Here is a 24,555-nt window from a genome sequence, read left to right on the forward strand (position 1 = left end):
TCTGTCTCTCTATCTCTCTTTCTCTTTCTCTATCTCTCTCTGTTTCTCTTTTTGTCTCTATCTCTCTCTGTCTCTTTGTCTCTCTCTTTCTCTCTGTGTCTCTCTCTCTGTCTCTGTCTCTCTTTCTCTTTCTCCCTATCTGTCTTTCTCTCTTTCTCTGTCTCTTGCTGTCTGTCTCTCTGTCTCTGTCTCTCTCTGTCTCTGTCTCTCTTTGTCTCTGTCTTTGTCTCTCTCTTTCTGTCTCTCTGTCTCTCTCTCTTTCTGTCTCTCTGTCTTTCTCTGTTTCTCTGTGTCTCTCTTTGTCTCTCTCTATCTTTATCTCTCTCTCTCTCGGTCTCTCTCGGCCTCTACCTCTCTGTCTTTCTCTGTCTCTCTGTCTTTCTGTCTCTGTCTCTGTCTCTCTCTGTCTTTTTCTGTCTCTCTCTCTCTTTTTCTCTCTCTGTCTCTCTGTGTCTTTCTATCTCTATGTCTCTGTTTGTCTGTGTCTCTCTGACTCTCTCTGTGTCTGTCTCTCTCTTTCTCTGTGTGTCTCTTTTTCTCTATCTATGTCTCTGTCTCTCTCTATCTATGTCTCTGTCTCTCTGTCTCTCTCTGTGTGTCTCTGTCTCTCTCTCTATATATCTTTCTTTGTCTCTGTCTTTCTCTCTCTTTCTCTTTCTCTCTCTCTCTTTCTCTCTCTCTTTCTCTTTCTATCTTTCTCTCTCTCTTTCTCTCTCTCTCTTTCTCTTTCTGTCTCTTTCTTTTTCTCTCTCTTTCTCTTTCTTTTTCTCTGTCTATATATATATATATATCTTTCTCTCTCTTTCTCTTTCTCTCTCTTTTTCTTTCTCTCTCTCTCTGTCTCTGTCTCTCTGTCTCTATCTCTCTGTATGTCTCTCTCTGTCTCTCTCTCTGTCTCTCTGTCTCTCTCTCCCTCTCTTTCTCTCTCTCTTTCTCTCTGTCTCTGTCTCTGTCTCTCTCTGTTTCTCTCTCCCTTTCTCTATCTCTCTTTCTCTATCTCTCTGTCTCTCTGTCTATCTCTCTCTCACTCTATTTCTCTCTCCCTCTCTCTGTCTCTCTATCTCTGTCTCTCTCTCTTTCCCTGTCTCTCTGTCTGTCTCTGTCTTTCAGTCTCTGTCTCTCTCTGTCTCTCTGTGTGTGTCTCTTTCTGTCTGTCTGTTTTTCTCTGTCTCTTTGTCTCTGTCTCTCTCTATTTCTGTCTCTGTCTCTCTGTCTATCTCTGTCTCTCTTTCTCTCGGTCTCGGTCTCTCGGTCTCTATCTCTGTCTCTGTCTCTCTGTATCTCGGTCTTTCTGTCTCTCTCTCTCTCTCTCTGTGTCTCTCTATCTCTCTGTGTCTTTTTCTCTCTGTGTCTGTCTGTCTCTCTGTCTGTCTCTCTCTCTGTGTGTGTCTCTGTCTGTCTATCTCGGTCTTTCTGTCTCTCTCTCTCTGTCTCTCTATCTCTCTGTGTCTCTTTCTCTGTCTGTCTGTCTCTCTCTGTGTGTGTTTGTCTGTCTCTGTCTCTGTCTCTCTATCTCTCTTTCTCTTTCTCTATCTCTCTCTGTTTCTCTTTTTGTCTCTATCTCTCTCTGTCTCTTTGTCTCTCTCTTTCTCTCTGTGTCTCTCTCTCTGTCTCTGTCTCTCTTTCTCTTTCTCCCTATCTGTCTTTCTCTCTTTCTCTGTCTCTTGCTGTCTGTCTCTTTGTCTCTGTCTCTCTCTTTCTTTGTCTCTTTCTGTCTGTCTCTCTGTTTCTCTGTCTTGTCTCTCTGTCTCTCTTTCTCTGTCTATCTCTGTCTCTCTCTTTGTCTCTATCTCTCTCCATCTCTCTCTTTCTCTCTCTCTCTATCTCTGTCTCTCTCTCTCTGTCTCTCTCTGTGTGTGTCTCTCTCTCTATCTCTCTGTCTGTGTCTCTTTCTGTGTCTCTGTCTCTCTCTCTCTGTCCCTGTCTCTGTGTCTCTCTCTTTCTGTCTCTCTCTCTGTCTGTCTGTCTGCCTCTTTCTCTCTGTGTCTCTTTCTCTGTCTGTCTCTCTCTCTGTGTGTGTCTCTATCTCTTTCTCACTGTCTCTCTGCCTCTCTCTCTGTCTCTGTGTCTCTCTTTCTCTGTCTCTCTCTCTTTCTCTGTCTCTTTGTCTCTCTCTCTCTTTGTCTGTCTCTGTCTCTCTCTGTCTCACTGCCTCCTCTCTCTATCTATGTCTCTGTCTCTGTCTCTGTCTATTTCTCTCTGTCTGTCTGTCTATCTCTGTCTCTCTCTTTCTTTCTCTGTCTCTGTCTCTCTCTCTCTTTCTTTCTCTCTCTTTCTCTCTCTCTCTCTTTCTCTATCTCTCTCTCTCTCTCTTTCTCTTTCTCTCTCTCTTTCTCTCTCTTTCTCTTTCTCTCTTTCTCTCTCTCTTTCTTTCTCTTTGTCTATATATATATATCTTTCGCTCTCTTTCTCTTTTTCTTTCTCTCTCTCTCTGTCTCTGTCTCTCTCTGTCTCTCTCTCTCTATCTATGTCTCTGTCTCTCTATCTCTGTCTCTTTCTCTCTGTGTGTGTCTGTCTCTCTCTTTCTTTCTTTCTCTCTCTCTCTTTCTCTCTTTCTCTTTCTCTCTCTTTGTGTCTCTCTGTCTCTGTCTATCTCTATTTCTCTCTCTCTCTCTTTCTCTCTGTCTCTCTGAATCTCTCTGTCTATCTCTCTTTCTCTGTCTCTCTCTCTTTCTGTCTCTCTTTGTCTCTCTGTTTCTGTCTCCGTTTCTCTCTATCTCTCTGTCTATATCTCTATGTCTGTCTTTCTCTGTCTGTCTCTTTCTCTCTATGTCTGTGTCTCCCTCTGTCTCTGTCTCTTTCTCTGTTTCTCTCTGTGTCTGTCTCTCTCTCTGTCTCTGTCTCTCTCTCTCTCTGTCTATCTGTCTTTCTGTCTCTCTCTGTATCTCTCTGTCTCTCTCTTCTTCTGTCTTTCTCTCTGTCTCTCTGACTCTCTCTGTGTTTCTCTCTTTCTCTGTCTCTGTGTGTGTTTCTCTCTTTATCTCTCTGTATCTGTCTGTCTCTGTCTCTCTCTATATGTCTCTCTTTCTCTCTGTCTCTCTTTCTCTCTCTGTCTCTGTCTCTGTTTCTCTGTCTTTCTTTCTCTTTCTCTGTTTTTCTCTCTCTCTCTTTCTCTGTCTGTCTCTGTATCTGTCTGTCTCTCTCTTTCTCTCTCTATCTCTCTGTCTCTCTCTCTGTCTCTTTATCTCTCTGTCTCTGTCTCTCTTTCTCTCTGTCTCTGTCTCTTTCTCTGTTTCTTTCTGTCCTTTCCCCCCCCCCTCTCTCTCTCTCTTCCCCCCCCCTTGGGGAATAGGAAGGTATGATGATGAGGACGATGAAAATATCACAGATGTTAGATTTGTCATTCATGACAGGATAAAATTCCTGTTTTCTAACTTGACATGGACAGGTGATTGTGCCAACAGTCACATCTGCTGTATGAAAATGAACCATTATTGGCATATTACCTTAGACCTGACACTTCTTCAAACACTTTGATATAGATCAACATTCCCAAACTCTAGATGTAAGACATGCTAGTTGGAAATTATGGGAGTTGTACGGTGGATTGGAGAAAGCTGGTTGAAGAGGACGTGGAGAAAAGATTGTTAGAATATTGTATGATGTCATTGCATGAATGAAAGCAATCTCCATTTAAGCACTTTTTGGGTAATAATTACATTTTAAAGAAAAATAGCATAAAACCCTTGGAATCTATGATATTGCAAGAGCTACACTATATTTCATGCTTACAGTGCTACAGACTTCTTTATGAATTCTTTCCTTTCAGTAGACCAGAAGCTCAGAGCAATTTCTGATTAGCCAAGTTTTAGTTTTTAAAGGCAAGTTGTAAATGATAACATAATTATAAAATCTATAATTTACCTTTTTAAAATGAATCCCAGTTAGTCTGAAATCACTCTGCATTTCTGAATATTTTGATAATCCTACGCGAAACCGATAAAAATGTGCTGGTACTAAGAATTCTTATTCGACTACAAATTAGCATAATTTATATCAAATCCCATAGTTCCGCATGCTGGAATGTTGACTAAGTAAAAGAAAAATAAAAAAAATAAAAAAGGCTAATTTGCACCTCAAAAATATTTAAAAATTCATCTGCATTAAAAACATTTTTCTGTGGGTTTTCATAGAGATTAAACTAATGAGGCTGGATACAGAGATAACAATCTTGTCTAAGATTAGGAGACTAGGAGTCAATGGCAAAGCCTTTCAGTTCTCCCCGTTGCCCATATCCTTTGATTGTTCTGTTGTTAAGAAATGTGTGTGCATCCATTATAATTAATCATAATAATCCCTGTTGTCACTGGAATTTGAAGCTGGTTTGTGAACTTTAATTAAGCGTGAAATCAAATGATTGTCTGCAATGGGTAACATCAGAAGCATCATTCATTTTTACCATAAAGTGAATTAAAAATGTTCTTGTGAAACCAAAAGAATAAAAAAAAATACATGAGAGCTCAGTAGCGTATGGAAATGTGCTTGAGTATGAGGAGCGGGGGGGGGGGAATCTATGGTTTGTAATTCTTTTTTAAGGAAAAAAACCAACCCACATTGTTGACAGGTTGCTGTGTGGAGGGTAGGCCAGAGTGCCATGTGATTTTTCTGAAAGGACTGTTAACTTTCTCCTTCCTCTCTTGCCCTGCTGCATTCTTGCCCTGTAGATCCAGACATCTAAGACTCAAGAAATGAATCTGATGCGAGAACAGGTGGCAGCATTGGGAGACGAGCTGCAGCAGCGTCTGAATGAGAAGGAGGCGTTGGCTGCCCAGTGGGATGACCTCAACACACAGTTGCAGGTGGGCCAAGGCATTAGATCCATACAGGCCCTGTGGTAGCCCCAAGCACAAGGCCGCTGCTTACAAGGCCCAGCCAAGCTCTTTGCACATCCTGTATTTCTTTCCTCCTACCGCCCCTGAGCACACTATGCAAAATGCCCCATTTCGAACCTTTATGGCACGAAGAGAAAGAAGGAGCAAGAAGGTAAATATTAATGGTACAAGAGGATTGTTTTATTACTCCTCACATCCTCTTGCCTGTGATTTCATTTTTTACACTTGCCTTCTGATTATTTGATCCCTTTACACAGAGGTCCCCAACCCCCGGTCCGTGGACCAGTACCGGGCTGCGGCGTGCCAGCAACCGGTCCGCAAAACCAAGCAAAGCCACATCCGCGGGATGCAGGCAGCACACAAAACCCTGCCCCTTCCGGTCCGCGGAAAAAACTCTCTCCACAGAACTGGTTCCTGGTGCCCAAAAGGTTGGGGACCTCTGCCTTTACCGATCGCTTCCTCCTACTCTTGTTGCCCTTCCAACTGCCACCTAGATTCCGGACCCCATTTTGGTGTGTTAGCAAAGTTCTTCCCAATGTACCACATACTTTCATTTCAAATGGTATTGGTACTTTAATCCTGAATCTGTTTTAAATTTGTCAGTGTGAAAGGAGGCTAGGTAATTCACCCGACCAATTCCCGTTTTCACTCTTACTTTAAAGGGCTTAGCATAGGTGTAGAATTGAAGTGGGATGCTCAAAGTGCTTTATGTCGTTGGCTACTATAATCCTTTAGATATTTCAATAATATGGGTTTGGGCCAGGGCTGTTTTGTGATGGTTTTTCTCTGTTTAAATGTTTTTGGTGTCGTCGACTTCTGTCAGAGACAGTGGACAGCCTGACAAAACCGTGGTGCAGATAAACAAAAGGGTTGTTTTAGAACAGTGATTCTCAACCTTTCTAATGCCGTGACCCCATAATACAGTTCCCCATGTTGTGGTGACCCCCAAGTGGGTGTGGCCACCAATAAGAGGGAGTAGTGGAGCTAGGGAAAAGGGAAAAAAATGGCGGACAGCATGGTTTGGCAACCCCCATGAAATAGTCATTCGACCCCAAATGGGGTCCCGACCCACAGGTTGAGAACCACTGTTTTAGAAGATAGGATTTTTCATTATCTTCACCTTTTATTGTAGGAGTCACTCCGGGGCAATGCTCGTCTTATGGAGCAAGTTCAAGAACTTGGGCAGGAAAAAGAGAGATTATTACAAGAGCTTGATGAAGTAAGGAAGGTAAGCTAGACTAGAGGTATGCATTGTGGCTCATTCAGACAACTACAATCATGGCTTGACATTTGTATATGAGCAGAAGAATGCCAGACTATGGCCTGCTTCTTTCTCCCTTTCTGCATTGAGGTTTCTAAACTAATTTCCTTTGTTTCCAAAGCACGCTACCATTTGGCAAAAATCCCTTAAACCCCAAATAAGGGTTTATGAGTTTCTGCTCTGAATTAACTATGATTCAGTATTTTGTTTATGAGCAGAAACTCATGAAATTTGGAGCAAAATAGAATAGAAGAAAGTAAAGGACAAGGAGGAATGGAATAAGGACATTGAAAGAAGAAGAGTAGCTAGGGCACGGGTCGGCAACTCACGGCTCTGGAGCCGCATGTAGCTCTTTGAGCCTTCTCCTATGGCTCCTAGCCTCCTCCGCCATTTGCAGAGAGAGGCACTTGCGCTTCTCTCTCTCTCTCTCTCTCTCTCTCTCTCTCTCTCTCTCTCTCTCTCTCTCTCTCTCATACACACACACACACACACACACACACACACACACACACTGAGTGGGGGAAGAAGACTGGCAGACCAAGGGCAGGAGAGAGCCAGCCGAATAAGAATGTGTGTCAGCTTGTCGGAGAACAGCGTGAAGCCAGCTTGCCAGGTGAGCAGAAGATTGGAGAGAGGAAGAGAGAGGGGAAAGAGAGAAAGAGAGAAAGAGAGAGGGAGGGACACAAAGAGAGGGAGAGGGAGGGAGGGAGAGAGAGAGAGAGAGGAAGAGAACTCATGCACAGCAGCCTCTATTTCCTTCTAATTAAACTCTTCAATCAAGCTTCCTCCCACTTTTGCGGCTCCCAGTGTTTTCTTTTCTCTGGGAAATGGGTCCAAGCGGCTCTTTGAGAGTTTAAGGTTGCCGACCCCTGAGCTAGGGGAACACTGCAAGATGCTATAATGGTATCTGCTGGCTATGAAGCCGTTCCATTTTGCCTGATTTTTCTGACTTTCTCCAGAAAGAGCCTATAGACTTTTGAAATTTCTCAGTGCAACTGTGAAGACTAGAAATTAGTGCATTGTGTTTTTAAAGAAGCCAAGGATTTTGGTCTCAAAATGCAAATGTCATTTATGCTTCTCAAGATAAACAGCATCTCTGTTATCAACCTTTTAACAAAAACCTTGGACATATTATATCCTGCACCCCACCTTTATCAGGTTGGTCTTTATAAACTACCGTAAATGCCGGCGTATAAGACGACTTCCACGAGTGCTGAAATCGGCGCCAAAGACGGGGGTCGTCTTATACGCCGAGTCGTCTTATACGCCGGAAATACTGGTAGTTTCCGGCGTATAAGACGACGTTCTAGGAATGCGGCCCGGCTATAAAGACGGGGGTCGTCTTATACGCCGGGTCGCCTAATACGCCGGCATATACGGTAAACTAAAGTATGGGGTCCTTGGCACTCTTGGTTATTTTCTTGTAGACATTTCACTACCTAAGTAACATCATCAGTGCTAGAAAGAAGTGGGTTTTCCACCAAGGGCCTCACCATTCAATCCTGAGCTACAAATATTCTCTTTTATTGAAACTAAGGTACGGGTAGTCCTCAACATACGACCACAATTGCACCCAACATTCATGTTGCTAAGTGAGACATTTATTAAGTGAATTTTGCCCCATTTTACAACCTTTCTTACCCCACTTGTTGAATGAATCATTGCAGGTATTAAGTTAGTAACACGGCTGTTAAGTGAATGTGGCTTCCCCATTGACTTTGCTTGCCATAGGGTCGCAAAAGGGGATCACATGACACCAGGGACGCTGCAACCGTCATAAATATGAGTCAGTTGCCAAGCCTCTGAATTTTGATCATTCGACCACGGGGATGCTGCAGTGGTCTGAAGTGTGAAAAACGGTGATTAGACACTTTTTCAGCATTGTTGTAACTTCGAACAGTCACTGAATGAACTGTTGTAAGTCGAGGACTGCCTGGATACTTGGTCTTATACTCGGGGGTGTAGAGGGATGAGGAATTTTGCATCTGACTCCTTATTGCCAGGGCTTCCCTGTTATATTGGAAGTGGAATGTAGTGCTGTGCATGTGCTTTCCAGACAGCAGAGAAACGCAAGGCCATGCTAGATGAGATGGCCATTGAGACCCAGCAAGAAAAGGGGCGCCACAAGGAAGAGCTCGGTAACCTCCGTCTGCAGCACGAGAAAGAGATGCTGGCTGTGAGAGCGCGCTATGAGCGGGAGCTGCGGGAGCTGCATGAGCACAAGAAACGACAAGAGGACGAGCTGCGTGGCCAGCTCAAGGAGGAGAAGGTATGAGTTCAAGGCATCAGGGGCAGGGTCTATGACAACTCACTGCAAACTGGGTAGGCGTGGCCATCTGAGTGCCACCAGGTGGATATGGGTGATGTAGAGGTGGGGGCCAGGTAGAGGTCGTGTGAAGCAAACTGGCCTTCCAACACCTGTGTGCCTCTTCTCTCTACATTGTCTCATCCCTACATATCGCCATGGCAATGTGGGAAACTACCCCAGGCTGGTACAATGACCTTACCTGCCTGATATCAGCTAGCTTACACCAACACGATGTTACAGCCAACTGCTCCCTGTTTTGGGCCTCTGGCTTTCTATTCTTAAGGATTGGTAAGGAGTTTAACCGATGAAATGCTATTGCTATGCTATTGCCATGTTAAACTTTTGCTGCTTGGAAAACTGTATAAAAGGCAATAAACGCTGCAAAGGCGGGCAGCCATATTTGCACCCTGCAATGACTGAGCACTGATTACTTCAGGGTGAGTGGGAGTGACCTAATCCTTTGCGTCGACCCGCCCATGCCCACTCACCCACGCTCACCTGGCGGCACTCAGATGGCCATGCCTTCCCGGTCACGCCCACCTGGCTGCAGTGAGTGGTCCCATTCCCCCAGGGGAACATTCAAGGCTTAAGGATCAGAAATTTGATCTGTCTTCCTGCCTTTCTCAGTAAAGTTGAGCATTTCAAGACACATTCTCCAAGGGAGGAAGAACTTTCTAACTTTGGGAGAAGGAGCAAGCAGCAAAGATTATCTAAAATTGATCAGCTATAAATTCTAGGTAAGCTGCTGCCTAGGTTACAACTGTTAACATGCACAATATGTTGGGGCCAAGAAAGAAAATCACTGGTAAGGCTTTGCTAGGAAGGATCACCAAGGGAGCTTTGGATCTCACACTAAAATAGTGAAATTTTGTGGTTTCCCACGGGACAAAGGACACCCTAGGTGTCTTTAATTTCCTTCCCTTTTTGAATTGTCTGCAGTCTTTTCCTTCCTCTTCTTCATTAGGCTCGTAGCCAAGAACTGGAATCCATGCAACAAACTGTGGAGGAGCTACGGCTCCAGATCCAATCCATGGATGGCACCAAGGGCTGGTTCGAACGGCGGCTTAAAGAGGCAGAGGTACTGATTTGGAAGAGCTACGGAGCAGTACCTCCTTCCAGTTGTAGAAATCAGTTTTTGTGTATCTATTGCAGTGTTGATCTATTGATTCAATTGGCATTCTCTGGATGGGCCAGTCAGGTTCCTTTCAAGTCTTTTATTGAGCATCTGATTTTTGTCCTCTTCCCCAGGAGTCGATAGAGAAGCACCAGCAGGAACACATGGAGGACCTGAGAATCTGCAAAGAGCAGCATGCAGCTGATTTACAGGTATTGGGGGCTGCGAATTTGTCTATTCCTCCCCAGGCATGAGAAATGACAGAGACTGATTTGTTTCCACGCTGTCTGGCATAACAGTGCCAATTTCTCAGTTAAGGGGTTTTGTCTGCTTCTGCCATTTAGGTGTGACTTATTTCACCCAATCGGTTGATACGGTGCTGATGTGAAGATCAGCCTGCTTTCATCTACAGTGGACTGGCTGCTAGGTCTAATGAATTTCTGGTCCCTTCCAGACATGGTTAATGTAAGACATGGCTAGGGGGATCTGTAGCCCTCAGTGCTGGTGATCTTCCATTCCCAGCAGTCTCAGCCATTGAGACTGATGTGAGGGATTCTGGGAATTGTAATTCATAAAATCTGGAGGGCCACAGGTGCTCCACACATAACAATTCTAAAAAATATGCCACGGTGCTTTTCTGAAATGCTCAAGAAGAACCTCTTTCATGAATGTGAATGAGTGACTTTTTCTGAAAACTGTTTACACTCGTTTTTATCACATTGGATTCCTGATTGAGTTTACGACTTTAGTCAGAAAAATCAACATTAAAAGAGCATATAAAAAAATGGAAAAGGTACATAATATGTCTATGTGTTTAAATAAAAAGTTTTTTGCTTGAGAGCACTGATTTTAGATAGACTTTTTGGGGGGAGAAATTCCATAACTGGATTGTTGTAGGCAGAAATGTTATCTTTGTCCTTGATATCAACTTTTCCTTTGATTAGTCCAGGGGTGTCAAACGCAATTTCATTGAGGGCTGCATTAGCATTGCGGTTGCCCTCGGGGGGGGCAGGTGAGTGTGGCCTACTGGGTGGGCGTGGATGGGGTGGGTGTGGCCTACTGGGTGGGCATGGCCAGCCCTACATCATTCACAACAAGGGTGCCTGTGGGGGCCTGGGTAGGAGTGGGACAGATCTGAGAGTCTCTGGCAGAAAGGGGTGGGACTAAGGCAGAGCCCATCAAACCGGATATGTGAAGTAGGCGAGGGCCATTTACTGGCCACTTCCAGGCAATGGTGCATTTCTTCATTCCTCACAAAGGGTGACATCTGCCCAGCATGCACCCGGGGGGGGGCCAGCACGGCAGGGGCTGGTTCCTAGCTGTTTCCAGACGGCCTTGTGGAGCTAAGACTGAATGCATTTCAGCATAGATGCCCACCACAAAATTGTACATTGGTTCCTGTCCGGCCTGGGCCAGGGCCAAGGCAGCGGGGGCCATTCCCTCACTGTTTTCAGGATAGCTTCACGGGCCACATGAAACCACTTCGCAGGCCGCATCCGGCCCCCGGGCCTTGTGTTTGACATGTCTGGATTAGTCACTGAGAGAAAGGCTGGAAAGTGACAAACTGCTCAAGACTTTCACGGTAAACTCAAGTGCAAACACTTTGTCATTGAAACCTTTTTAAAACAGGCAGGATGTGAGCATTTATCTGTATCTTATATTCCAACCTGGCTAAGGTTGGACCCCTCTGGGACTAGGCTTGAGCAGGTATCAGAAGAATGAGGAAATGTCCATATTTAAAGTAAGATTTGTACTGCGAAATCTCTGGTAGATGTCCTGATCATCCTTGGAGAGGCAAGTATCATCGAGGGGGGGAAAAAGCCTTCTGAGTTGCTGCTCCCGGCTGTCTTCTCTTCTTCAAGCTTTTCAAATTAATAAAATAGCCATAGTAACTATTTAAATGCAGCTTTTCCAGCTAGTCTTCGGCTTTCTCTTTAATTAAAACAGGCATTCCAGAGGTAGCTGGTAGCAAAACATCCAAGGGCTTTTGAAATAATATTGCTGAGGTGGAATTTTAATCTACTTTTTATTGGTGTTTGGTTTGTATGGTCTACAGCAGAGTTCCCCAAACTTTTCAGCTTTGTGGACTGGCAGGTGGGAGGGGGGAGAGGGGATGGTTCTGCATGTGCATTGGGCAAGAGAGCATTCAGGTGAGTGAGGATGCGCATGTGAGCTCACCCGCCACTTCTGGGGCCTGGTTCCGAATGGCTCAAGGCTCACTAGTGGGCCGTAGCCCAGGGGTTGGGGACCCCTGGCCTACAGTGGAATGGTTAGGCAGGTTAATATCAGTCTTCTTCAGGCATGTTTAGTACTACAGTCCCCAAGATTCCCAGCCAGCACATAGCCATTGGCAAAGGCAATGAATCACCTATAATTTAAAGGGGACTTTGTAACTCACCTTAGCCTTGAGTGTTACATTTGTTGTGCTGATTCTCCCATCTACCAGCACCAACCTCACATTATCAATCTTTTGGTCCCAGAGAGGTGCTACTGGGCAAACTGAAATCTGTTTAGCTATCATGCGTTTCCCCACTATGATCTCTGAATTTCTCCACTTGTTTATGGTGGCAAGGGGTGGAGATGGGAAGGGAAGATAACCAGGACTGTTTTAATAAAAATCATGCCACGCTCAATAAACATCCATCAGAGTTCCTTAAAGAATCCCTGAAGCATCTTTGGATGATAAATGCAGGCTGTTGGCCTGAAAATGTAGACTGAGATGCCATGTCCAGCAACTCTTAAGGTTTAACAGTTCTTGCTATTGAACTGGATGGGATCTTTGCAGCTAATGTGCAGAGCAGCGGATCAGAGCTCTTGGAGAGGAGAATTATTGAGATGGTGGCTATAGAAATAGAAGGAAGGAAGGAAGGAAGGAAGGAAGGAAGGAAGGAAGGAAGGAAGGAAGGAAGGAAGGAAGGAAGGAAGGAAGGAGCAATATGTCAACCATCCCTTCTCTTTCTTTACGCTTTTCCTGATTTCTCCATTGCTACCTCTTGGGCTCCTTTCACATGTTAGCTGCTTTTTCCTGCCGTGATGAAGAGTAGCTACACGGTAGATTTTAGCCATGCAGTTTGTGCTTTTTCCCTGAAAATGTCTTTCTCAGCCAAGGGCATTTTCCATATAAGAAGAGTAATGTGGGAATCTTATTCTGCCTTTTAACTTTCTTGCCCCTGCCTCTCCTGCTCCAACTGGGTTGTTTCCTCTGCAGTTAAAAGACCAAGAGGTGGAAGCAACTAAGGAGAAACTGCGAGAGATTGAAAAAGCCAGGAATGAGCACATGGACACAGTCAACCGGCTGAAGCAGGTGTGTATGCACTGAGCCTGCCAGCTTCCTCCTGGAACCGGTGCTTGGCAGGGCGCACTTCCTTCGACCGTCTGTTCCCTCTCTTCCTGCCAGGACTTGGCCCACCTGCTGAATTATGTCTCCTCCTCCAATATGGTTGCAGTACTCTGGCACGGAGAGACAGATGGTGCTGCTGTCCCTCTCCGATTCATGTATTCAAACTAAGGTTCTTGCAGTGGGGTTCTTGGAGCCATTCCTGGTTGAGTTAGAAAGAAGCTAATCACTACTACATCTGAGCATAGAACTTCCCATCATATTCAAGAGAATAATTGACTCATAGAACGTAAGGATTGGAAGGAATCTTGGAGATCATCTAAACCACCCCTCCTCCTAGTGCAGGAATTCACTATTTCAGCAGTGTGTACAATCAGCTCAATATGGTGCCAAAAGGAAAATGGGGGGAGGGAAAGAAATATATTTTGACGCTAGGCAAGCTTTCTTTAGACCTGGGAGAGTAGAATCAAGTTCTCTACAGATTGCCCTTTTTTAATCTCTGGATGTGACCAGTGGGGCTAGGAGAGCAAAAAAGCTGCTTTCCTGTAGCTAATGGCAGATGAATGCGCTGTGTGAGTGCGCTGGCCTTTAGTTCAATCATCCCAATGCAACTATTCAGGCATCCCCTTACTCCAGTTTAGAGAATAGGATTGTTGTCAGTCCTTCAAGATAGGCTAGGTCAGGAAACACACACCACAAGAAACATTAGAACTCTCGTTTATTAATATGGGCTGGAATAACAGAATCTTGAAAGCCCAATCACATTTTTCTTTCCTTCGGTCTTATGCCAAAGAAAATCAAATTGGGGCAATCTTTTGTTTCTTTCTCAACCAATCAAATTTATTAGCCAGATGCAAACAAAACACCTAATAATAGAAATAATACATTTTTCTGTAGAGATGAGAATAAAAAAAAAATGACTGCAGCCATGCTCATTGTAGAGTTGACATATAATAGAAGAACATTAAATACAGGAAGTCCTCGACTTACAACAGTTCGTTTAGTGACCATTCAAAGTTACGACGGCACTGGGAAAAAGTGACTTATGACCATTTTTTACGCAACCATTGCCGCTTCCTCATGGTCACATGATCAAAATTCAGATGGTTAGCTACTGGTTCATATTTATGACAGTCGCAGGGTCCCAGGGTCATCTGTTCCCCTTTTGCGACCTTCTGACAAGCAAAGTCAGTGGAGAAACCAGATTCACTTAACAACAGTGTTTCTAACTTAACAACTGCAGTGATTCACTTAATAACTGGCAAAATTGTAAAATGGGCAAAATTCACTTAAACAAATGTCTCACTTAGCAACAGAAATTTGGGGCTCCATGGTGGCCATAAGTCAAGGACTCCCTGTATAGTAAAATATAAAAATAAGAACAAAGATACTAAAATAAGTCCAAGTAAAATATTATTATAAGAAATTCCAATAATGGCACAGCGTATCGTACGAATAGTAGCACAAACCGAGAAAAGTTGTGAAGTTATTTTTGAGTCCTTGCCAAAAGTAGTAACATTATATAGAAATGAGTTTTTTTTTCCTCACGTTTTCTTGTTTTCCCAAGCTAAGCTTCGAGTTTGTTAAGTTGCCACACACTTCTCAAAAGTCATCTCTTCGCTTTTCTTCAATTTGTGATTGTACTCTTTTTGTGGTAGATGGGCTAATTGGGATTGGAGATAAAACTAAGACAGGGGTAGGCAACCTTGGCTCTTTTATGACTCGTGGACTTCAACTCCCAGAATTCCTGAGCCAGCCATGCTGAGGAGAAATGGAGGGGTTTCCAAGCTGAGCCATGCTGGCTCAGGAATTCTGGGAGTTGAAGTCCACAAGTCATAAAAAAGCCAAGGTTGCCTACCCCTGAGCTAGGGGAAGTAGATTTGGTGCATTTTTTTTTTCCTTCATAGTATGACATTTTCAAAGTAGTAGAAACTCTGCTTCTATCCCACCCCTGGAATATGAAGGTAAGAAAGAGATCCCATAGCTTGCAGCTCAGCAGTCCTACTTTGCAAAGAGGGGCCATTGTAAAGATGAGATGAACGGAGAAAGAAATCATGAGCTGCGTTGCTGCTAACCATCTGCGATAGAGATACCATTTTGATTTATAAAGTGAACAGTTATGTCTCTTTGGCAGGAAGTGAAGGACACAGTAGATGGGCAACGGATCCTGGAGAAGAAAGGGAATGCAGCAGTAAGTTGGAGGGATTCTCGATGGAAATTGGCCGGGGGTCTAAGAGTGCACATCATACTTTCTCTGGCTGGTTGAGCTATTGTGACCTCAGCTTGCTGTTCTTTGCTTTTCTCTATTAACTGCTGAGATGATTTTATCGCGGAGCTAGGACAGTTTTGTCTCTATTCCATCCCCTTTGTAAAGCGTGAAGGAAATGTGAAGTTGAGAATTGCTGGCAAACTATAAGACAAGACTGCTAAATTCCAGTCTACCATCACCAATTAAAAAAAAAGAAAGTCGGAAACATCAAGCCATGTGAAGCTGGCAGAATTGGCAAACAAGAACCATTTGGTTTTCTGGAAAGATTTTTATTGTAACTCGGGTAATGGAACAAACACCCAACTGATAAAGTCCCTTCATCTTAAATGCATTAAATTACAGTGGAGTCACGCCCACTTCTCTTACTCCACTGAGCTATATTTCACGCTGGTCTGGCTTCTCTCCTCATTGTTGCTGGTTATTTAAGCAACCAGAAAGAAAAGTGTGAGTTGCTTGAATAAAGATTATTCCAGAAGTTGGAGATACTTCACATGATGGAAGGTATCCTCATGGAAAACCTCTTCCTTCCATTCTGAGAAATTAGCCTCACTGCTCAGATGCTAAGCTATCGGTACATGGCAGCAACTGCAGATTGCTAAATTGTGCAGATGTCTAGCCAATGCCTAATTCCAAAGCTTTCAAAACTGCCTTTATTTTACTTTCTGACCTTAATTGTAATGTTGATTCCACGATTTCCTCATGTCCACCCATGTGAATGTACTACCTACAGAAATTAAAATGACACATTTGCAGTTCTTATCTTTTTGTATAGAAAAGGTGGTTGTAAGCCAATACTAATGAAGAAGAGAAGTACAGTAGACCTTAGTGATCGCTCATTCAGTGGCAGTTCAGAGTTACAATGCAGTGACACTGAACAAGGGGCCTTATGGCCATTCCTCAGAGTTCTTGTTGTGCCCCCACAGTCATGTGATCACAATTTGTGCATTTGGTAACTGATGTACAATTTGCCAGTCATGGTGTCTTGCAGTCACGTGATCTTCACTGCTGGCTTCCGACAAGCAAAATCAGTGGGGAAGCCGACAGGAAGTCACAAGTCACCATGCACAATTGTAAGTCGGCATGGTCACATGATTTTACACTTTTTGACCGCGTCGCTTAGCGACAGAGTGCCTGGCCCCAATTACATTAGTTAACTTCCTATATTATGCATGTGCTGAATAGCAGGCTTGCTTGCTTCTCTTGTGCAAAGAGAACTAAATTGGGGGTGGGACAGCCAGTGGTGGGACTAAGCATCAGTGAATCCAGCTTTGATTTCCTCCACATCTCTCTTTTCCCCACAAACAGCTGAAGGACCTCAAAAGACAGCTTCATCTGGAAAGGAAGCGAGCAGATAAACTTCAAGAGCGCCTGCAGGAGATCTTGACCAACAGCAAGAGTAGGACAGGTAGGAGGCGACCATCATGGCTGTGGGGGGAGAGGGGACAACGGCTTTGTGTATATAGGAGTTTGGATATTTTTCCCTCTCTACTTTATACAGTGTTGTAATTCAGCCTGTGGCCCAGCCTTGAATGCAGCCATTGGGGCCATTAATTCTCAAATGCAAAGATGGCTTCTTATTCTGAATTTTGGTATCGGAAAGTATCTTTGCGTCTGAGTAACTTCAACCCCTTGTCTAGAATCCCTTTAGTGAACTGAGCAGTTTAAGTAATATTCCTACTTTAAGTCATTTTGCCTTCAAAACAAAACTCAACGACCTTAAAAACATTCTTTTTGTTTCATCAGGATGACTAATTCAGCATGTTTTTTTTTTCCAAATGTATTTTGGGAACTTTAGAAATTTGCTTTGAAAGACACATTTACTCGTAGACCTGGAGCTTAGACTTTTGTGGTAAAGGCAGCCAAGTGCCAGCATTTCTCTACCTTTGCTCCCTGTGGAGAAAGAGCAGGCACAATGATCCATTTGCAGCTGTTACAGTATGAGTTGTGCAATGGTTTGCCAAAAGAATTGCTCATATATGCAAAAATCTGAGCTCTACCCGGGCATAACAGGAAAAGTTGATTGCATAAGATTCTATAATGCTATCAGATTCATTTTTGGCTTCTAGACTCTTAAGGGAAGGATATAGGATGCGCTGTGGGATGAGATCCACCACTTGTGGGGGGAACTCCAGCTCTACTAGTTGGGTTCAGGAGATGGTCAGCACCTCACTAGGAGAAGGGGTGGTACCAGTTGCTTTAGAGCAGTGTTTCTCAACCTTGACAATTTTAAGACACGTGGACTTCAACTCCCAGAATTCCACAGCCAGCAATGCTGGCTGTGGAATTCTGGGAGTTGAAGTCCACATGCCTTAAAATTGTCAAGGTTGAGAAACACTGCTTTAGAGATGCAATATATTTCTTGTTAAAGAAGACTTTCCTGGATCCAAGCATTGGACAGCTTCCACTGCATCTCCAACCTTCCCTTTTGTAGGAAGGATGTAGAGGAGGAGGCATCAGCTGCAGAATTCAAGTAGATTATTTGACCCCTTTTTTAGTCTGGATTTAGTCCTGGAAACAGAATGGAAAATTTAACAGGTTATTCTGATGAATGGCTTTTGTTGGCTTTGTTAGGTAAGAAAAGTGCATCCCTCTTAGTTCTTTTAGCATTTAGTACCAGTGACCACGATATACTTCTGGATTATCTCCAAGGACTGGAGAAGGGGGGCTCTGTATGGTGTTTCTGCTCTTTCCTGGGTGGGTGTTTCCAATCAGTAGAGAAAGAGAGGCTGTCTAGCTGGTTGCTTCCTTGTTGGGTGCTGCAATATTTGCTCTTCTTTCTTCTAATTTTGGAAATCTAACGATTTCATGTAAATTTTAAAAAGCAGATGAGAGAGGTTATCTTATTAATTTGGGGTGATCTATTAATATGCTGCTGATTCCTCAGTTATTTTATACACACACACACACACACACACACACACACACACACACACACACACCTCAGACTAAGCAGGAAATATGGTGGAGTTCTTGACCGTAGTGCAGATCTGAATGGGATGAAACAAACAGAATTTTGGCACAACAGAAGACTATTTATTTTTAAAATTTTTGGCTCTAATTAGCTCCTATTATTATTCTGCATGGTACTCAGCAGGTCCATGGCTTCAGGATTTTCCTGGATTCTTAGCTATTGTTAGACTAGACCTGCAGTTAGAAGCTATGATCAAAGGAACCTGGTGTACAGGTTGTGGCCCTAATTGGAGCAGGAGATGTTCTTATTTTTCCATAAATGCTTTTTCCAACAATATAGAGAAGACAGTTGTTTTGTTTGACAGGTAAAGGAAAAAATCCTGACAGATCTCCTGCACAGCATTTAAAAGCCTACCGGATATTCTGATTTATCCCCTGCCCACCTGTAGCTCTGAGCCTCCCTGAAAGAGTGTCCAAGTTTGTAAATTTCTATCAGCATCTGTTATAACATCATTTTTAAGACGTGAACTTAATCCTGGGAACAAATGAAATATTGGAAGCAAAATACACATCTATTTCCAGAATTTGCACTGGTAGCAGTTTTGAGAACTCCTAGATCAGCATTGTCACGAACATAAGCTGTATTCCAGGAGGGAGAAATGATGCTGTCTCCAATTTCCAGACACCACAGGAATAGGAATCCAGCTGTCCAGCTTGTATAGTGGTCAATCAGGCACCTGGCCGTCCCAGCTGTGTGTGGTCTGGAGGGAGGGGAACCAGGCGAGTTGAAATTGCTCCCAGGGAAGTAAGCATTAAAACATTAGATCAGCTCTGTGAGTGTTCTGGGAAGAGAGAGAATGCTGGGAAGTGCACTTATTGTATCTGTCTGTGTTGAAGTCTTTTGAATGGGGAAAGAGGAGAAGATGAGTTAGGATTGGAGCAGAGCCGGGCTGCCTAGTCAGGATGGCAGATGAAGTAGAATGAACAAAGGTGGGGAAAAGGCTTTTTTTTTTTTAAGGGTAGCTCTGGGTTTGGGCATCTTTGCCCACCGGTAATATATGAATGACATAGTTAGGTTGCAAAACTAGGAAATCCACCTCAGTGAAGCGTATTGAGAGCTCTGGAGAAGGTGCCATCAAATATGGCCCAGCAGCCAAGCTCCTTGACTCCTTTGATAGTGGATAAAGTGAGGATTTTTAAATCATAACCTGCTAAACTGCTGTCTGATACCCAAAGAGTCTAGTTATCTCCAAAGTGTTCCTCTTGCCCTTTACTGCTTTATAAACTTGTGTCTCCTGTACTGCATGTACAAGGCCACATTCATGAGCTGAGTTATTTATGTGCACTAGGGCCCTCTTACTGTTGCTGAACTTTGCTATTTCCCATGCTTATTGGTCCCGCTGCTTATACTTATGAAACAACTGGAGGAATATTGGTGCCATATCTTGTCATTGGGCCTTCTCCTTAATCACAACCATGCCTTGAGTGGGAAAGATGGTAAAATGTTTTCAGCACACATTGATCTTGCAAAATCTTGTATGATTGATCTTGCAAAAATCTTGTATGATTTTTATAGGCACAATCCATCCATTCTAAGCTTCTCTGCCCTCAGCTTTACAAAAGGGATTGCTAGTTGCATAAAACAGCCTGTATATTTCTCCCTCTTTAAAGTAAGGCTGAAGCAAACCATTTTCCTGAACCCCAGGCAACCTACAAACTGCTTGTTTATCTTGCTGCTTTGCTCTAGGGCCCCTGGTACAAGAAAGATTGTCTTAATTTTCTGAATTTCTTTGTTGTTCCTCTGCAAAGCAGAAAATGTGCAAAGCAGGCCTGTTTTCCAGTATAAAATTGACTTTTTCTCTCTTTCTTCCTTTGGCAAAAGAACAGTGACCTCCAGCTTAGCCTATTGCTAAAAGAAAAGATCAGGCTGTGGAGAAAGACAGGCCTCTGCAGCATCAATAACCAAGAATGGTCCTTGAATGAACATATAGTTTGAGGCTTGGGTCAGAATTAGGGAGGTGCCTGTGGTTCTCTACTTCAGGCTGCCAGCACTGAAGAGGTCTGTTATTTTTCTGATTGAATTAAAAATTAAACATCCAGGCTGAGCAGCTGCTGTGTTTGCTGTAGGATCTTTCACTTCCTACGCACCCAGCACTCTCCTTTTGAGAAGCTCTTGAAGTTGTGTTGGATGGTTGGACAACTGCTAAAAATCCCATTTCTGGCATCAGAGGATGGTCTAGAAACACGAGGTGCAGAGAATTTATGAAACAATGCAGTATCAACCTGGTTGGTGGTCTAGATGGGAAGACAACAGGCCCTTCCTTGTAATAGGATATCTGTTTCTACAGGCAGGTGTAGATGTCAGTATGGAAAAGAAGAAATACCTTTTCCATCCTCAACCTTTCTTTTCTTATTAATTGAGGCATGGCAGAAGAAAACGGATCTCTGTTTGCTGAAATGCTATTACATTTAGATTCTGCTGCATGCACTCTGCTCCCCTTTCCATTTTTTTTACACTTAACGAAGTATAAAAACTGGGAGAATTTATACAAAATATGTCACAATGGAACATGATCAAGAAGCAGGGAGGAGCTACAAAGATGTTGGTAGGATTCTGTCAATTGTCTAGGACAGGATACAAGTTTGATCCAGTGTCCTGACTGTCCCTAAATGGTTGTCGCACTTGTTGAGCAGTGACCTTAGAACAGTGGTGGTGAACCTATGGCACGCGTGCCAGAGGCGGCACTCAGAACCCTCTCTGTGGGCACGCACGCCCTGCCCTGGAGATGGCAACCATCCCTCTTCAACCAGCCACCCGCTAACTTGCCGAGGTCCCACGTGGCCAGATGCATCCCAGTATGGCTGGTTCCCTCTCCCCCATCCCATCCCTCCTGGCCTCGCATGCTCTCCTTTTCCCAGGTATGACCCACTGCATCGCCTCCTCAACTGTCGGCCGGCCGTTCAGCTCAGAGGCAGATTCTCTGAACTGCTGGCGGTGGGCTGCGAAGCCCCAGAGAGCACCGGTTGGGAGGCCGGCAGGCTGTGGCTGCTGATGGACACTGTTGGCCCCCATGCGCTCGCTGGCCTCTGTGTGCAGGGGCCGATGGTGTCAGACAGCAGCTGCCCCGACCCCTGCCTTGCCTTGCCCTGTGACAATGGCACCCCCGCCCTGTTTCATCTCACCCCGCAGGACGAGCCTCCTGCCCACCGCCCCAGCTGGCAGAGACCCCCTGGATCTCTCCCAACCCTGCCCGGCCCCCACAGGCATCCCTCCCCACGAGCAACATCGAGGTGACCTTGGCCACACCCACGTAGTCTGCCATGACCACCACAGCCATGCTCACTTGGCACCAGGTGATAAATAAATGGGTTTTGACTTGCAGTTTGGGCACTCGGTCTCTAAAAGGTTCGCCATCACTGCCTTAGAACAAGTCATTGAAAGCATTGGGTAGCAAGTAATGGACATATTCTTTCCCCATCAGGGAAGGCAGCCCTCAGAATAAGGAAGCTATCCTGGCATAAGGAACTTCCCATTTGGGGAAGAAAGAAAAGATACAGCCTGGATTCATGGCTGAGTTTAAATAGCAAACCTACCTTAGTTCTCCTCAAAGCTGTATGACCCAGCTTGCAGAGATGGTGCCTGTGTGGGAGCGTGTGGGGTGCACAAAGACCAAGTGAGGCCTTTAAGAGAAGCCATTATATTCCTCCTTATACTGTAAAAGAAATCCGGCTTGCCTAAAGCTATCTCAGAAAAGCCTGTTAAAAGGATAGAATTGGATCAGGGCCACCATAACTTCTCATTCTTTATCACTGTAAAGAGTAATCTGGATCTGCTGCTGAGCTCTGCTTTTGCTGTTGTCTTTCTATTACTGTATGTCAGGGGTCTTCAAACTTGGCCCTTTTATGACTTGTGGACTTCAACTCCCAGAATTCCTGGGAGTTGAAGTCCACAAGTCATAAAAGGGCCAAGTTTGAAGACCCCTGCTGTATGTGCTTGTGTGCCTTTATTTCTGCAAAGAGATCATACTGGCTGGGGCTGAGGAGAGCTGGCAGCCAGGACACTTAGAAAGCCCTAGTTTGAAGAATCTTAAGTCAAGAAGTCTAAAACAGAATAGGTAGCAGCTGTTGCAGATTTTTCCCTTTTAGGTCTCCTTGGTAGCCTGTATTAACCTTGTTTATCTTACCTTTTAAAAGGTTGGTCCTTGTTTTCTACTAAAACCACCGTTTTCAAAAGCAAAAGAAAGCTAGCTCAGTTGTTTCAGTGGATTGGTGATGCACCAGATGGTCTGTATGGGAAGCTATATTCTGCAGTCTGCTTTTTTAAAAGTGTCCCTTGCCTTTTCGGTTTATATAAGCGTGTAATTTTCTGAAGTACATTCACATTCTTGGGTTTTTCCTGATTTCAAAATGGCAATCTTTTTTTTTTCCTTTTTATGTGCATAACACTCTAGTATGATGGATAAGATGGGTTACACTATGACATAGCAGGTTGATTTGCACAATACATTCACTGTACAACGTGCTAGTGTTCCCCCCCCCATACCATCTGCCTCCTCTGAGGAAAATTGGAGAAGCAAGTTTGCAAACTCCCTAACCATAGTAGTTTATGATTAAGTTTGATACCCAAATGCAGCATGCATGCTGGTTACAGTCACTATGCCTCCCATAGTCCCCCCTTGATTTGTGGTAAGTTGGTTTATGGTTTTAAAGAATGGTGGAAATTATTACTCGCCTGCCTTGGAATAATACAGTTAGCCAGAGGCTGACAATCTGAAACATTTGGTGCCCTGAGGCTTGTAGGCTCACCCAACTAATTTAACAGATACCTTTAATTTTTAAAATCAGAATTGTGATAGGCAAAAGCCAAGCAACAGCTGCCAACTTTATTTGGGCTTTCAGAAATATTCTGGGCCCCATAGAGATCCCAGATATATTATAGAAAACAAAATTAAATAATATTGGTGGTTTGGTTCAAGACAGCAAGACAACCTAGCCCAGGAGTCGGCAACCTTAAACACTCAAAGAGCCACTTGGACCCGTTTCCCAGAGAAAAGAAAACACTGGAAGCTGCAAAAGTTGTGCGCGGATGCGCGTGCGCATGCAAGAGGTAGGGAGCTTGATTGAAGAGTTTAATTAAAAGAAATAGAGGCTGCTGTGCATGAGTTCTCTCTCTCCTCTCCCTCTCTCTCTTTTTCCTCTCTCTTTCTTTCCTCTCTCTCTCTCTCTCTCTCTTTCCTCTCTCTTTCTCTTTCTCTCTTTCCTCTCTCTCTCTTTCCTCTCCCACTCTCTTTCTTTTTCCTCTCTCTCTTTCCTCTCCCTTTCTCTTTCTTTCCTCTCTCACTCTTTCTCTCTTTCCTCTCCCACTCTCTTTCTCTTTCCTCTCTCTCTCTTTCCTCTCTCTTTTCCTCTCTCTCTCTCTTGCTCACTTTCCCTCTTTCTTTCCTCTCTCTCTCTCTCTTTCCTCTCCCTCTCTCTCTTTCTTTCCTCTCCTTCTCTCTTTCTCTTTCCTCTCTCTTTCTCTTTCTCTTTCCTCTCCCTCTCTTTCCTCTCCCCCCTCTCTCTTTCTCTTTCTCTTTGTCTCCCTCTCTCTCTCCTCTCTCTCTCTCTCTCTCTCTTTCCTCTCTTTCTCTCCCTCTCTCTCTCTCTCTCTCTTTCTCTCTTCCCCCTCTGTCTTCCTCTCTCCGATCTTCTGCTCACCTGACAAGCTGGCTTCAGGCTCTTCTCCAACAAGCTGACACACATTCTTATTGGGCTGGCTCTCTCCTGCTCTTCCTGCTTCCTGCAGAGATGCAGCAAAGGGAGGAGCCCCACCCAATAAGCTTGTCAGCTCGTCAGAGAACTGCGTAAGGCTATTCTCTTTTACACACACACACATATATACAGAGAGAGAGGGGGGGAGAGAGGGGGGGGAGAGAGAGAGAGAGAAGGAAAGTGCAGGTGCCTCTCTCTGTCTCTCTCTCTCTCTGCAAATGGCAGAGGAGGCTGGGAGCCGCAAGTGAAGGCTCAAAGAGCCACATGAGGCTCCGGAGCCGCGGGTTGCCGACCCGTGACCTAGCCAGACAAAGCTAAACTGGGAGCTGTCAAGTCAAGAATAGAGAGGCCATGTGAGACAATAGTGAAAGGGTTGAACTAGGAGCATTGAGTCTGGGTTTTATTCTACTCTCCACCACCACGGATGATACTGGACAATTTTGGGCCACCCATTCTCTCTTAGACTAGTGAACCTCACAGACTGCTATTCTGGTGAAAAATAGGAAGAGGAAGTGCTATTCCGGAGCTGCCTTTAGCTCTTGAATGAAAGGCAAGATTTAAATCTAGTTAACAAATAAGCATTCTGAGAGGAGAAAGGAAGTAGTAAATCTCACTTGTTTGCTGTCTGGTCAGTTGTGTCTTGTGATGAGCTATGTACACTATACCAGTTTCTTTGTGAATGCACAACTGCCTCCCTCCCTCGACAGTTGTTTTATGAAAGAGCATGTAACATCTCCTCAAATTTCAATGGTATCCATTGGACACTCCCAAGC

At 44.2% G+C, this 24,555-nt stretch overlaps 1 protein-coding gene across 4 annotated transcripts in view; it reads left to right on the forward strand.

The window, feature by feature from the left end:
• LOC120318358 (GRIP1-associated protein 1-like) overlaps positions 1–24,555 on the forward strand; it is an 84,650-nt gene that overhangs the window by 32,179 nt on the left and 27,916 nt on the right. For all 4 annotated transcript variants that reach the window (XR_005559471.1, XR_005559470.1, XM_039365844.1 and 1 more), the window contains 8 exons: positions 4,665–4,799; positions 5,965–6,060; positions 8,150–8,362; positions 9,366–9,479; positions 9,650–9,727; positions 12,724–12,819; positions 14,987–15,043; positions 16,427–16,526. Coding sequence is in view for 2 of the 4 variants with exons in the window: in XM_039365844.1 (XP_039221778.1) it covers positions 4,665–4,799; positions 5,965–6,060; positions 8,150–8,362; positions 9,366–9,479; positions 9,650–9,727; positions 12,724–12,819; positions 14,987–15,043; positions 16,427–16,526 (889 nt within the window). In the remaining 2 variants the exon portion in view is untranslated. The remainder of the gene's footprint in view (positions 1–4,664; positions 4,800–5,964; positions 6,061–8,149; positions 8,363–9,365; positions 9,480–9,649; positions 9,728–12,723; positions 12,820–14,986; positions 15,044–16,426; positions 16,527–24,555) is intronic.

This window comes from Crotalus tigris, unplaced genomic scaffold (genome assembly GCF_016545835.1).
Source record: "Crotalus tigris isolate CLP2741 ecotype Arizona unplaced genomic scaffold, ASM1654583v1 scf7180000020200.116860, whole genome shotgun sequence".
Classification (NCBI taxonomy): Eukaryota; Metazoa; Chordata; class Lepidosauria; order Squamata; family Viperidae; genus Crotalus; species Crotalus tigris.